Genomic DNA, 13,837 nt, shown 5'->3' on the forward strand with positions numbered 1-13,837 from the left:
TGCGGTGAGTACCGTGGGATATTGAGTTCCTCCCAATGCAGATTGGTCATGCAAGGACTCGGCTCTGTCGACTAGGAGAATGCGCGGTATGCACGATATGGAGATCTAAGCGGGCAGCCAATCTAAGGTATGTAGGATATGCAAGGCGCTGATTGGACATGTGAGTAGCGAAGCAGTAGGAAGCCGCGAGGTGAGGAGAGGAAAGAGGAAGTTATATAGCTCGGTCAGGTTGGGCCTTACTATGTATACTCGAAGATCAATGGCACGGCAAGAGGCTGGGAGGTAGTAGGTAGTGAGAGATGCTGAAGCTCCGCGTGGAAAACACGCGACGTGACGCAGCCAATCGCGATCGCGGGAGTTTGACGGACGCCAAAATAAGGCAACACGTCACACACGTGACCGCGCTGGATTCTGCCAGGCGGTGTGTAAACCAATATCTGCACTAGGCCGCTCTGAGCGTGGAAGTCACGTGACTCAGCAGATATCCCGTACTTTGTAGTTTCTTCCGCGCACTCGCTCGCAGCAGCATTCGAGTACCTCGCGCCCTCTTTATATACCCGCCCACAATGTCCGACGCAAAGATCCAGTACGTTATTCATGTGGCCCCTCATCCTTGTCGTTCCAGCCAAGTGCGGGATATGACTCATCGATGCCATGCCTGCCAACCACTCACATCCATCCAATATGCGACATTTTGAAGCTATCTTGACAACTGATTACGCTAACGATTATTGTTTTTTCACAGGGATCTGCTCAACAAACCCCGCAACGAGCTAACGTACGTTTACCTCCATGACTCTTTTAACTGCACCCTTTGACTGGAAGCTATATCAAGCTGCCAAGATGCCATTTGAACAAATACATACATAATTATATTTAGAGTATCGATACTAATAAGGCTGTACTAGTGAATATGAAGTCTCGCTAGTCGAAGAACATGAGCTTACTGCCGGTCCGCTATCTCTGCTCCAAACAGCCACCCGCACCCACACACAAGTCCTGATCTCTTGCCGCAACAACCGCAAGCTCCTCGCCCGGGTGAAAGCCTTCGATCGGCACTGCAACATGGTACTTGAAAATGTCAAGGAGATGTGGACCGAGAAGCCCAAGGGTGGCAAGGGTCGTGGCGTCAACAAGGATCGCTTTATCAGCAAAATGTACCCCTCCCTCTGCTCGCCTTGTTGCCTACATGCGACTCGCCTTAGACCTAGAACCATGCTAACGCTCTATATATAGGTTTTTGCGTGGTGACTCGGTCATCCTCGTCCTACTCAGCTAAATGTGTGTTGCTTTGATACGACATGATACAAAATTTCTGAAATCCCGTTTTTTCATCAGCGATACCTTACCTTTCCTCAAAATGGGCGGATACTCAGGAGACGAGAAGTCGGCGTTTTCATGGTTTTTTTTCTTCGGGAATGTATAAAAGTCTTGCACGCGTTACACTCTGTGTGAAGGCAAGTAATTAGGTATGAAGACTGATAAAAATAGATAAAAGGGAATCAAAAAAATTAGAAAGATGATACTTTTTTCTTTAGCACTTGAATATTAAACAACAGCATGAAAGGTGGGTCTGGCAATTACTTGCTAGTACTGCCTGTCAAGGCATCAACTTGAGGCGCCTCAAGTCTGATATACGCAAAGCTTCCTACCTCCACCCCGCGTCCTTCACAACACGTGCACCCTGAGCACTGAATGCAAACCACGACTATCATCGTTTCTTGTTAGAGAAGACCCTCTGAAGTGATCTATTCTTTCTGCGAAAGTAGATTGTGGTACTACAAGGAAACTAGTGATGGTCCTGGAATTGCATTGCATATTTTATGATTGACTCGTGTTAGGGTTTCATTCCTACGCTCCACTCATTATACACACGAAACAAAAGGTATGAAACTAATCATGCTCATCAACAGCGCTTCGAATTAGACATCAGAAAAACAAGAAAACAAGAGTAATCATATCATGGCCAGCTCGAAGGCAACAGGAAAGAATTACAGATTAAGAGATTAGTATTTACAGGCTATCCGCTAGGCCAGTCAGGAACTCGGACAAGCCGAAGGCACCAGGGTCAGGGATTTTGCCCAGCCATTCTTCTTCGCTACCCACATATACGGAGCGACCGAGACTGGCCTTGAGGTGCTTTGTGGCTTCGGTGCCATCTTGGGCCGCTTTGGCAGCGGCGTGAACGTCTTTTGTTTCGAGGAGTTTCTTGGAGAAAGGCACCAGGGCGTCGATCAGTGTGCGATCGCCGATTTGTGCGGGGGTGTACTTGGCCAGAGCCGTGACGGAGGAATTCAAAGCCTCAGCCCAGATTTTTGCATCGACCGGAGTCGCAGCTCCCTTGGTGTCCTGGGCGCGCAGACCGTGGACGAGTGCGTTCAGGAAAATCGCGTAGATAGCGCCGGATGTTCCGTCCATGGTGGCTTCCACAACCTCGACGATTCTGTCAACAGTCAAGACGATGTCGTCGGATAGGTTGGCTTCGCTGATGAGTTTGAGAATGGCCTCAGCTCCACGTTTCAAACCGACACCGCAGTCGCCGTCACCGACAATGGTGTCGAACCTGGTAACCTGAGGCTCGGCATCGATTATGCGTTGGAGACCGGCTGAGAGGCTTTTCTTGAGCTGACTTGGGTCGACTGTAAGAATGTCTGTTAGAAGTGTTTCCCGACAGGGTAAGAGATTGGACTCACGTTTTAGGTTGCTGGGTACATCTTGAGCATAGACAGCCTTCTTGAACTCGACGGGTTTACCAGCGGCGTGCTCTTCCCAGGTGGAAGGCTGAACAGGGGCCGTCCAGCCAACAGCCTCCGCGGGTGCATCCAACAGCTCCAAAAGAGAGCGGCCAGCACCCAGGCCTGTATCAACAAGCTTGAGAAGCGAGATACTGAAGCCAAGACCGTTGAGACTGGTCAGGTACATTCCTTGCAATGTCCGGACAGGCTTAATGTTGTAGTCGTTGGCAAGTTGGGCAGTGACCTCGGCGGTGATACCGGCCAACTCGAGCGTGCTCACGCTGCCCAGGTTGTTAATCAGAAGAACGAACTTGTCGCCCGACTCCACTTTCATCCAGCCACGGTCCGCGTCGTTGTGGTCCAGAAGCTGGAGGAGCATGGTCTTGACGAGCGTGGGCAGGTTTGCGCCCTTCATGCGGTGAGAGCCAGGTTCATTATGAATACCCATTCCAACCTCCACCTCGTCATTAGGCACAATCTCAGACGAGACCTCACGGCCTGGAACATGCACATGCTCGAGAGAAGAGCCTAAGGTGACGGTATTGGCAGCTGCGAGCAGGGCGGTACGATATACTTCATCCAACGAAGCACTGATTCCATTAGCTTGCGTTTTCGATTGCGAGAACGTATTTATTTCTAGGGAGACCAAACTTACCCAGTCTCAGCCAAGGCACCAGCGATCTTCAAAACCAGAATACCTCCGGCAAGACCACGCCGGCCGACCTTTCCACCCTTGGTGCGGGCCACACCGACATCGTCGCCGATAGCAAAGAATTCAACATTTTGGCCGGCCGCCTTTGCTTTCTCGGCGGCCATGCCAAAGTTGAGCACATCACCCGTATAGTTCATAGGAACGATGAGAACGCCCTTTTCAGTATCGACACGCTCAATGGCGGCGCGACGCACCTGCTCGGCTGCGGGCGAGGCGAAGATGGTTCCAGCGACGGAGGCGGTTAGGAGTCCCTTGCCCACGTAACCGGCGAAGGCAGGCTCATGTCCAGAGCCACCACCACTGATCACGGCGACCTTGGACTTGGAGGTGGTGTCGGGGCGGCGGAAAATGATCTTGTTCTCTTCATCGAAAGCCAAAGACGGGTTTGTGTAAGTCAGGGAACGGAGGGCGGAGAGGACGAGGTGAGTAGGGTCTGAGAAGAAGTGCTTGGCTACAATTATACCAGGTTAGCGATTTCGGCTGATGGAGACACTCGTAAGCTGTACTTACTCGACATGTTGAGATTCTGGAGAATGTATACAAAACAGCCTAATTGGGAAATAGACAGAGGCGGGAAACGCCGATATATGCGAATCGACTCGCTTCAACACGAAAATCAAGAGACCAACTTTGTATGTGCCGGCAAGAGTCCGCTAGATGTCTTATACACTTTATATCGATTTGATTACCACCGGGGGTACAAGAGGCTTAAAAACAATGGCCTCGGCGAAAGGTCCGCACGGTGGAGGGCGGGGAGAGGGTGGGGAAAGCTAGCCATCGATGATTTCTGTCAGCGGGGTTTGAGCTAGAACAATCATTTGGACAAGGGGAAGTTCGAGAATTATTCGGGTTAGTTGTGTTTCCCCGTGCAGGCGGCGTAACCAGCGAATTACGAATATCAACCTGCTCGGTTTGCTCCACTGCCCTGTGCAGTGCAGCGTCCACCAACATCACGGTGACACCATGCTAACCGCCAACCGTCCACTGCCCAGCTTTCCTGAATCGCCACTCAAGCGTGGGGGCTTGTTCCTCGTCCCTGGAGCGAGATATTACGAACAGATTCTCGAGTCAAGACACAACACTTAGCGTGAGGTGTATAGAGACAGAACTGATTCAGACGTGGGGGAGAGCAGTACTAGCCGTGGGGGTGGTGAGGGCAAATTGGGTAACTTTAGGCACCGGAACGCAAAACACAGGGAAACGAATGAATTTAAATAACAGCTCCGTACCTGAGTGATGGAAGTTGAAGCGAAGGGTGATATTGGCAATTGATTAGGGTTACGGGTGAACCAGACAAAATTATGAAGTATGTTAGAAATAATAAAAATAATAATTGAAAGAACAGGAGCTGCAGACGACCTCCCAAGGCATCGCCAGCAATACTTAAATACTCCGAACGAGCAGCAAAACACAGTGAATCACACGACGCCTCCACTGTACAGTACCTTGCTAAGTTGTTAACGCCGGAATGCATGGAAGGCAGGAATTGACTTCGGAGAGCTCTGTTCTCCATAATTATTTTTTTCTACTGCTCACATGAACACTTTGGTAGCAGTAGCCTATTATCAGATAGTGGCTACAGCTGCTTCTTTTGTTTTATTTTTGGTTTTGCCCTCTTCTACGAAAGAGTTGTAAAGCTTATTGCTTTTTCGGGCCCAACCTAGACCGAGCACAAGCCCCGGCATTGCTCGTTTCGGGAATTCCGTGATCCTCTGCTCAGCGCTGTATGGCTGGATCTTCACCGCATCCAGACTACAGTTCACTATGCCCGCCCGCTTTTCGAAGCTCTGGAGTGATCTGATACTTTGTTTCAAGATTGTCAGATCTAGATCCTATTGGTGGGCCCCTAGCTGCTGTCACTTTGCTTCTGCTCGGTAGCCCGAGCTCTCGTCCGAGAGATGCCACATGCCATGCGGGCTGAGGATTGCATTTTCATTCTTCCATATTATTATATTATTATTAATCACGCCAATACAATTAGCTTGGCCCTTTTACATTGTACAGTATCACCTAAGCATCGGCGTCCTGTGAGCTACCGCGGATGGTTAGGCTCGCCCGATCAGGCATGGCTCTAGCTGGCCATTTTGTCAACAATTCAACAGTCACGTCCGACAAAAATAAAATTGATATAACTGACCTCTAGACTGATCTCTTGCGTTCTAATCGTCGCCATCCTTCAAACTTCGTTTCTTTCTTCCTCATTTTCCCCTCTGTGGCCGACCACTTTCCTAGCTCTGCTCTCTACGCAATGACCTCCACCAGCCTCCCGGTCGAGAAGCGAGTTCTCACAATCCCTTCACTTGACAAGGGTCTTCGTCAAACTGCTGGTAATTAGTCAGGTTTATGGGTTAATTTTCCTTTCGATTGTGGATGTGAATGAATGGTGCCCATTATTATTGGCCCCCACAGAACCCTTGTCGTGCTAGTCTCCTAGGCGCGATAACTAAGGCTGGAAACTGTGTTAGGAGTTACAACTAAATTAGTGCAACCAAGATAGAAAAATTCCTCCCAATTTTGAGCATCAAACTACCCCAGTTCCTGGTCTCTGCGAATGCAATCATTCTCGATATTGACACAATGTAAACCGTTAGAATCTCGCGACTCCGATATTAGTACCCTTGCCAAGTACTAAAGAACGTCGAGGACATGCGCGCATTACTCTCCGGCTGTGCATGCATCAAATGCGGCGCAGTTAGTCTCTTACACTTTGCTATGCGGAGTAGTAGCTAATAATATGTACCCTAGCTAGGCTCATGCAGTAGCGGCAACGCGAAACTGTCTAGGACGGCTGGATGAAAATGTTGCACAAGGCTGAGATAGGGGATGAATAATATTTATTCAAGAGGACCCTCTTGCCAACATTAAATCAGGGTTATCCAGCATCTAGCCAGATCAACCCGCATGATGGTGTTTTTGTCAGCTATCTTTGTCCTTTGCTGGGCCTCAATTTTTACCGCTGTCACCGCGGCATCAGTAGGAGATGTCGCTCTTCAAACTCGCAATGGCGACGCAGATACTGTCGATGCTGTAGCGAGAGCTCTGCGTGCGGCTAGACTGCATCGGAGAGATCACACATATACAATGAACCAAACGTCGCTGGCAAAAAGCTGGACTAATGCGACGCTTTTCTCAATTGACATAAGGTATGCTTTGTCTCTATCTGTTCCAGTTTTCAATCAAGCCCCCATTAATCTTCTTTTACAGCGCTAGCAGTGATTTCGGAAAAGGTGGAACATTGGATGCTGACGCTGGCATTGCAATTATCTGTGCGACTTGCTACATAAATGGCTCTGTCAAAGGCTCATTAACAATAAACGACCATTTCAACCTCACCCAGGCCATTAACATCGCAGGGAATGAGGTTAAAAATGTTACAAACTCTGCACTGAGCACGTTGAAAAACTACACCGAGACAGTCGCTAAAGATATCTCTACGCTTCAATTGTCGGAAATCCCGGCCTGGCCGACATTAGATGTCGACTTCAATGATGCCAATTTGACCAGTCTTCCTAGCGTGCATGGGCATTTCGAGTTCGATGAGCTCGAGCTATACCTAGATCTAGAACTCCAGATGTCCGCCGGAGCCACGTACACTTTGAACCTCTTTACCTCTGAGACAGAAGCCGGGTTCTCCATCCCACACTTGGAAGCCGGTGCGGTCTTGAGTGCTACGCTGATTCTTATTTCCAAGGCTGAGATAGATATTAGCGGCGGTATCCATATAAAAGTAGACGACGGTCTCGCGCTAGATCTGGAGCTGTTTAACAAAAACACATCTGGAATAACACTGTAAGAACCTATTTCCATTGCAGTTTTTGCCTTTTTTTTTTTTTTTTGAAGCTAACGTCTTCAGACCTGGCGCACAATTTGAGTTCCTTCCTATCACCATCGATGGCCATGGGTCTATCCAGGCATTGCTCCAGTTGGAAATCAACCTCGGGTTCCAGCTCGTTTCCCCCAAAGTTTCACCGCTGTTGACCGCTAGCACGGGGGTTACAGCCAACGTATTTGCGTATGTGGCTGACTTCCTTGTCGAAGTCGACGGATCCTCAACCGATGACTGCGAACTTGCCGCCGTCGCCGAGTACACCCTTGCACTTGGCGCCGCTGCAGGGGCAACAGTCGCCATCGACACATACCAATGGGGTCCAACTCCAAATACGACGACCCCGGTTTGGTACACGACACTGGCAAGCATTTGTGCGGATAGGAAGACTGCTAGTACCACGACTTCGGCCACGGCCGTAGACGTCACTGCACGAGCAGCCTTGCAACCGCGAGACACGCTTGTCACAACGACTGTATCGACAACAGACTCTTATACCATCGTCAACTGTCTATCGACAGGACTGATCAATTGTCCACCCAACTTGCAGAACACTACCTCGGTCAAGCAGACGCTGACTTCGGTTCTCACTGTGCCGTCTGGTTCCTCGGCTACGTATCCTACCAGTACGTATGCATCTGTCACAAGCGCTATTCCTTTCGGATCGAAAGTTTTCTCCATAACTCCAACCAGCGGCACGCCAATGTCTTATACTCCGCCAAAGTCTACATCATCTAGTAGTAGTGGTGGCGGCGGTGGCAGTGGCCGCGGCGGTAGTGGTGGTGGTAGTGGTGGTGGTAGTGGTGGTGGTGGTGATAGTGGAGGTGGAGGAGGGCTTTCGCATCGTGACCAGTTGATTATTGGGTTAACAGTTGGACTGGGTGTGCCGTTTCTGGCCATCATAATTGCTGGACTGTGAGTTTTATTACCCGTATCATCATTTATTGAAACATGAAAGAAACCTAACAAACTGTTCGAACAGGTGGTTCATTTTCAAACGCAGAAAGTACTCTCCTGTCCCGCAACCAGAGACGAGCGAAAACTTCAATTCTCCGAGGTCTGAAATCGGGAAAACCCCTACTTTGGTCACTTCTCCAGCTACTTGAGTCAGGACAGCCTTGTTTGTAGCTAGCTTGTAGTCTTCTGGTGACAATAGATAGTCCACGACAATAGCAAGATAGTTTGAAGCGATTCCACCGTTATAATATAGAAAATCAGTCTATAATAATACGACGGTATTGCTACACTAGCATATTATGGGGAGGACTTCATTTATTTTTCATTTGAACACCCATACACTTGGCTTACTACAGGATATATGTGGGTTTATTGAATATACTATATTATCAATATAGCTATTACAGCAGTCGTGTTCGATAGACTATCTATTACAAGACGTCGATTAAAACGACACATTAACAAATTCGAAATTGAAGCAGGCGTCTTCTGGTAGCGCGGCGGTTTGTGTTATTGTCTGCGTATAAGACGCGATACATACCAGGCTACGGTCCAAGTTTTGTACACTATACCATACCGCGTTGGATGTTAGACCCGAAACTGCATTTACATCTCGTCAAGAGTCAAAACACGAATTAAAAGTTAATAGATCCAATCTGTATATTCCGCGTGCATGACATGTCTATTATAGGTATTTGCCACCTGTATAGGACGTTGTATTTTTTTAGCGATAATAATCCTTACCTGCGTAGAGAAGTCTGCAATTTAATATCATGAATGCTCGCCTAGCTTACAAATTTCCTTCAATTTACCAGTATGGATGTCATACACAAACCCTTTGAGAACTATCTCCTTCCTGATCAGAGGGGAGTATTTCAGGAATTGAATATCGTCCACCACGCTTTGCTCAAGACTAATATTCTGTGATTAGTTAAGCTCTGTCTTAATTCAGGAACCAGTACTTACTTCTCAATCGCACCAAACTCCGTATTCTCAATAGTTTCTTGTTTTCCAGGGAACATCGTTTTCAGGGAAGTCCGAATTGACTCTTCCGTGTTGTGAGTCAGACCACAATCTATGTCCATGTATTAGCATCATATAAAACAATAGCGACATCTCTCTAGTTTTAGATCTACCAGTATGGTGAATAATAACCACAGTGTCAATACCAAAGACAGCATCCAAACCAACAATGTTGACCAAAGCATGCCTGGCCCGACCCCCAATCACACGGATGACTGGGATAGCTTGGAAGGAATCCTCATCAATACTTCTCCATTGGTGATATTGAATTTGCAGTCGAACATACCAAGTGGATTCTCCCCTGGTATTCGGAAACCAAGGAATGATTCAGGGATAATGCGAGGATCAACACACGACACTTTCATATTCGGATACGTAAGTATTTAATATTCTCAAGATACAGATGAGGTAACACACCGACGAGCATCCCGGTACCTTTACGGAGGACACCGTTGGCGTCATGCAGCATTGGTAATGGGCTGTGTATCTTCGATGCATAATTCCTAATTTTCTATTCAGTTCGATTGGTGATTATTATGGATTGTTTGGGGGTAATGAGATATAGGTAGGGCGTATATGTTCTGTACGTACTGGTTGCGATCAACGATAATATCGGTTGTGAATGCTGAATTTTGAGACATTTTTGCTGGAGTTGGAGGTATTTTGAATTTGATGCTAAAGATATTATAGATGGTTTAATTTAATCGAGAAAGCGTGCGGTCCTCAGAGGTCTTTATAGTTTCATCCCCCGTTATCCACAAACATACACAGATAGCTAATATATTCTCAACAAATTCATGTTACATGATGGGGGTTGTTCTAAACTCTATCTCCGTTGAGTATTTGCCCTATCCCAACATAAAATAGTAACTGGTCCGAGTACCTAAAATGAAGCAAGGCAGTCAAGTTTCGTGATCATTGCCAATGAACAAGTGGCTACAACTAAATAAGTTATTTTAAGCGTTTAGCCAAAAAATTATGCATGCCGAATTTAGTATTACTGATCAATTTGCTCATCTCCCGACTAATCAATAAAGCAAGAAGAGTGAATTGACAGCTCTGGTAGAGTGTGAAGACCATTACAATACACGTATTAAATGCACTGGAATATTTCGAATACTCATGCTACACTACTCTACTCTAAAATGTAGCGCGTATGGTATAGACTGTAGGTTGACGCACAGTTTATATACCAACGCTGGGGCACGGCCGTTAAGGCGGCAAGACTAGCCACTAACCCGATGAGTACTGGAATCATTGATCCTGACCCTGTATTGTTATGAGACCAACTTGCATGGCACTGAGTTTAAGCTAAAGCAAGAGGGGCCAGGCTCACTTTTTAAACCGCTAATACCACACTCAACATTTCCATGGGCTGTGCACAGCTTTAGCGAGACCATCTACACTTAAGAACCTACAGCACCTTGAGGGATATTCTCTACTCTAATGTTTATCAAATTCACTGTTACCTTAGTTTATCATTACCAGCTACCCTTTGGAACCTCTATGTGGTTCATCCTACCGTGGTATTGTACTCAACACAGCCAGTGACATCTATAATGCATCTAGGTCCATGACAGGCATGCAATTGGATGGATGCGGTTTCGGTTCCCAGCTTGCCAACTCAACGTATACCCTTATATATAAATGCCGGGTAGTGATCTATCTCATAAAAACTAACTCACATATAAAGGTTGTATAGCGCTCTGTCTTATAAAGACTGACCCTAATATAAAAATTTAATTAGCTGAAAAGATAACAGAGGGAACATGTGACAGATGCATAGATGACAAGAGGCGGGCATTTAGGTACGTTCTGAACTGAATTGGCTCTATACCGTCTTAGCTCGATCGACCGTATCGTGTTCTCGCCTTCAGAATCATTAAAAAACACCCTATAATACGATACAGTGTGCCAATAACTAAAAGAAGCCTAGCAACATTGCAAAAAATGGTTAGAATTTTCAGAGGCCCTAAGAATATTCGTAGACCCTGAACACTTACCCAATATCAAGACCTGTCCTTCCAAATTTATATCCAGTAAATGCTTCCGCCTCCTCGGTGTTGTATAAGTAGGAGAATGGTAAAACCTGAGCGCTAAAGAAGGCCTCGCAGAACCATAGCTAAAGGTATTTTGTCAGCAAAAAAAAATCTGCACATTTACATAGGTTAGGTTTGTGACTAAACATACCCCTGGACACAAATACCAAAACCATTCAAGATGCCAGCTTTTGACCGTTGCAAGACGGGGACTGGCGCCTCCAAAGATAGCAATAACGATATTGAGTAGAAGGCAGAATAGTGGTCCATTCTCGTGATCTGTAATTGCTGCTATTATAGAGCCCAGACCATACACACCTAAATATTGGTCAACTCTGTATCATCCGTGCTTTTGCTGGTTAGTCAGAACTACTTACAATAAAAATAGAGAATATTCAACCCTACAAGCATACCAAAAGAAATCACCGGTGACGCAAGAATGATGAACATCGTGCTGAAATGTAATGAACTAATAACGCTTCTCAAAAGAGTTGTAAGGACTTTACCACCGAAGTACGCAAAATTTGAATGACCGGAAAACGATTCGCGGAAGAATATGCGTCCTATGAGATAAGTGATCAGTCCTAACATTTCCTCAGTTTCAATTCGGCAAGAAGACCTCACTTTCAGCGGAAAAAACTATGACGCTCGGCGCAGCAGCAGCGAAGCCTTTCATATACAATTAGATAAAAGTTTCCAAGGGTGAGTGCAGTTCCAAAATGCATACTTGTGGCTAGGCAGTTTAAAGTGCCCAGTTGAGCTAACAGTGTATAATCAACAGCACTGGACAACACATGAAATGGCTCTAGAAACATTCCCTGATAGATATGTCCACGAAACTCATAAACAGATAGACCAAGCAATAGTCCACACAATGTACCTCCTGCGATCTCTAGGATAAAACTCCACGCTGCTCGACTTTGCTGTGTCATATCGCGACAAAAAGCGAGATATATTTGTTTGTACCATGGGGAATACCTTTGCCTATATCGATGGCATTGAACCATCAATGCGTTAACGGTTTCGTCTCCGGTCGCTGAAGTCCTTTTAGCAACTGCTTTCATTGATGAATTTGCATCCTCGTCATTGAACGATTTGACTATAGATGATTGTTTCCCTGCATAGGTACCAAAAACAATGTCCATCATAATATCGGCCGGGTTCAATCGGGGATCGAATTCGTATCCCATTCGACGGAAATGTCGTACTGCCAGAGATTGAGAACCGAAATAAACCGTCTTTCCGGATCCCATGAGGAGCACCTTGTCCAAAGCCTCAAATATTTCAATACGAGGCTGATGGACGACGCATATAACGGTGATCCCTTTACGCGACAGAGATTTCAAGAGCATAATTAGAGACAAGGCCGCTTGAGAGTCTAGACCCGAGGTAGGTTCATCAAGAAGCAAAACTGGAGGTGTAGCGACCAATTCCAGAGCAATGCTTACGCGTTTTCGCTCTCCCCCGGAGATGCCGCGGCGATCCTCATTTCCAACGACGCTATTTTTAACTTTTTCGAGTTCCAAGTCCAATATAATCTGATATACCAGATTTTCAATTTCTCTGTGTTTCAACGTACCACCAAGTCGTATTTTTGCCGAGTACATGATGTTCTCCCAAACGGTGAGATGAGGATGAACGACATCGTCTTGGGGAATAAAACCGAATAGCCCTTGGAATTTTTGAAGGCTTTCCTCTCGCTTTATTGTTAAAAAAATTGAAAACATTTCTAGAAGGAAAAGAGAACCCACTCGGACCAGTTAACAGGCACTCCATCGAGTAACAATGATCCCGATGTAGCTCGCAGCCTACCGCACAAAATATTTATCAGCGTTGCTGTTGGTTGGTCTCTATCAGTATAAAAGAGTCCAAGTTGAGTTCTGACAGGGATCCTACATTTTCCTGAACCTGATGGTCCCATCACACCAAGCAACATCCCGCTTTGAGCCTGGCCAGACACAGAGTCTAGAATCAGATTGTCCATGCCTTCGATAGAAAAAGTCACTTTATCGAATGCCATATCCATTCCAACTGTACCAGATATATCGTTACGCATAACAACCGTATTACAATTGTCATTTGAAACCCTTCTATCACTAGAAACCGGCTGGTTTTTTGGGCTAGGCGGGCGTGGTTTGGTGGTACCGTTGGAGCGATTTCGCAATCGACGTAGCCATGGCCAGAGCCAAAGAACTAACAGAGCGATATCAATCAAAGCACAACATAAAAAACCCGTCAAATGTATCTCTCTTTCGCTGCCATTGGGGCAGACCGATAACGGCATGCATTTAAAAGGCGCCACGGAGCCAACAGGGCAATAGAAACCTCTTGGACAGAGGAGTTCTTGCTTACCCCCTGAAGGACAGTAGAAGCCTGCACGGCATATAATAGGCTCGTAAGTGCCCTGAGCCTCGCCGCAATAATTATTCGTGACTTGTAGGCGTGTAAGAAGACATTCCAAGGTGGGCGGGCAGTGCTGAGGAGGATTTCTCTCCGTATTATTCGGGCCTACATAAACGATTTCGATTCATAAGTAACCTCATCA

At 46.5% G+C, this 13,837-nt stretch overlaps 5 protein-coding genes across 5 annotated transcripts; 2 read left to right on the forward strand and 3 right to left on the reverse strand.

The window, feature by feature from the left end:
- Window positions 1-530: 530 nt before the first annotated feature.
- Window positions 531-1,525, forward strand: BGW36DRAFT_367536 (putative small nuclear ribonucleoprotein SmD2). The gene is made up of 4 exons (XM_046214879.1): window positions 531-586; window positions 746-778; window positions 909-1,157; window positions 1,237-1,525. The coding sequence occupies exons 1-4, from the start codon at window positions 567-569 to the stop codon at window positions 1,277-1,279; spliced, it is 345 nt and encodes a 114-aa protein (XP_046078033.1). The 5' UTR covers window positions 531-566; the 3' UTR covers window positions 1,280-1,525.
- A 325-nt stretch (window positions 1,526-1,850) lies between these two features.
- Window positions 1,851-4,059, reverse strand: BGW36DRAFT_13171 (putative dihydroxyacetone kinase). Its single transcript, XM_046209366.1, has 4 exons — window positions 3,958-4,059; window positions 3,391-3,898; window positions 2,694-3,325; window positions 1,851-2,639 (listed from the first exon to the last, which is right to left on the reverse strand). Exons 1-4 carry the CDS (start codon window positions 3,962-3,964, stop codon window positions 2,014-2,016), a joined length of 1,773 nt encoding a protein of 590 aa, XP_046078034.1. The 5' UTR covers window positions 3,965-4,059; the 3' UTR covers window positions 1,851-2,013.
- A 2,214-nt stretch (window positions 4,060-6,273) lies between these two features.
- On the forward strand, window positions 6,274-8,402 carry BGW36DRAFT_13196 (uncharacterized protein). The gene is made up of 3 exons (XM_046209368.1): window positions 6,274-6,590; window positions 6,652-7,236; window positions 7,301-8,402. Exons 1-3 carry the CDS (start codon window positions 6,349-6,351, stop codon window positions 8,190-8,192), a joined length of 1,719 nt encoding a protein of 572 aa, XP_046078035.1. The 5' UTR covers window positions 6,274-6,348; the 3' UTR covers window positions 8,193-8,402.
- A 486-nt stretch (window positions 8,403-8,888) lies between these two features.
- On the reverse strand, window positions 8,889-9,894 carry BGW36DRAFT_456882 (carbonic anhydrase; the record flags this gene model as incomplete). The annotated part of the gene is made up of 6 exons (XM_046221943.1): window positions 8,889-9,143; window positions 9,197-9,305; window positions 9,367-9,477; window positions 9,540-9,611; window positions 9,671-9,756; window positions 9,845-9,894. The coding sequence occupies 6 exons, from the start codon at window positions 9,892-9,894 to the stop codon at window positions 9,002-9,004; spliced, it is 570 nt and encodes a 189-aa protein (XP_046078036.1). The 3' UTR covers window positions 8,889-9,001.
- A 1,200-nt stretch (window positions 9,895-11,094) lies between these two features.
- Window positions 11,095-13,348, reverse strand: BGW36DRAFT_421975 (putative ABC transporter; the record flags this gene model as incomplete). The annotated part of the gene is made up of 8 exons (XM_046219637.1): window positions 11,095-11,185; window positions 11,257-11,375; window positions 11,444-11,610; window positions 11,670-11,855; window positions 11,917-11,961; window positions 12,020-12,992; window positions 13,040-13,128; window positions 13,189-13,348. 8 exons carry the CDS (start codon window positions 13,346-13,348, stop codon window positions 11,095-11,097), a joined length of 1,830 nt encoding a protein of 609 aa, XP_046078037.1.
- Window positions 13,349-13,837: the final 489 nt, after the last annotated feature.

Source organism: Talaromyces proteolyticus, assembly GCF_021365285.1.
Source record: "Talaromyces proteolyticus strain PMI_201 chromosome Unknown BGW36scaffold_1, whole genome shotgun sequence".
NCBI lineage: Eukaryota > Fungi > Ascomycota > Eurotiomycetes > Eurotiales > Trichocomaceae > Talaromyces > Talaromyces proteolyticus.

Bases quoted from the DNA above. Each gene is read 5' to 3' on its own strand.
- BGW36DRAFT_367536 (XM_046214879.1), top strand. From the start codon at position 567: ATGTCCGACGCAAAGATCCA. The intron at 587-745 runs GTACGTTATTCA...GTTTTTTCACAG, and splicing joins ATGTCCGACGCAAAGATCCA to GGATCTGCTCAACAAACCCC. The intron at 1,158-1,236 runs GTACCCCTCCCT...CTCTATATATAG, and splicing joins GATCGCTTTATCAGCAAAAT to GTTTTTGCGTGGTGACTCGG.
- BGW36DRAFT_13171 (XM_046209366.1), bottom strand. The intron at 3,326-3,390 runs GTAAGTTTGGTC...TAATGGAATCAG, and splicing joins GGTGCCTTGGCTGAGACTGG to TGCTTCGTTGGATGAAGTAT. The intron at 2,640-2,693 runs GTGAGTCCAATC...ACATTCTTACAG, and splicing joins TGTACCCAGCAACCTAAAAC to TCGACCCAAGTCAGCTCAAG.
- BGW36DRAFT_13196 (XM_046209368.1), top strand. From the start codon at position 6,349: ATGATGGTGTTTTTGTCAGCTATCTTTGTCCTTTGCTGGGCCTCAATT. The intron at 6,591-6,651 runs GTATGCTTTGTC...CTTCTTTTACAG, and splicing joins CTTTTCTCAATTGACATAAG to CGCTAGCAGTGATTTCGGAA. The intron at 7,237-7,300 runs GTAAGAACCTAT...TAACGTCTTCAG, and splicing joins AACACATCTGGAATAACACT to ACCTGGCGCACAATTTGAGT.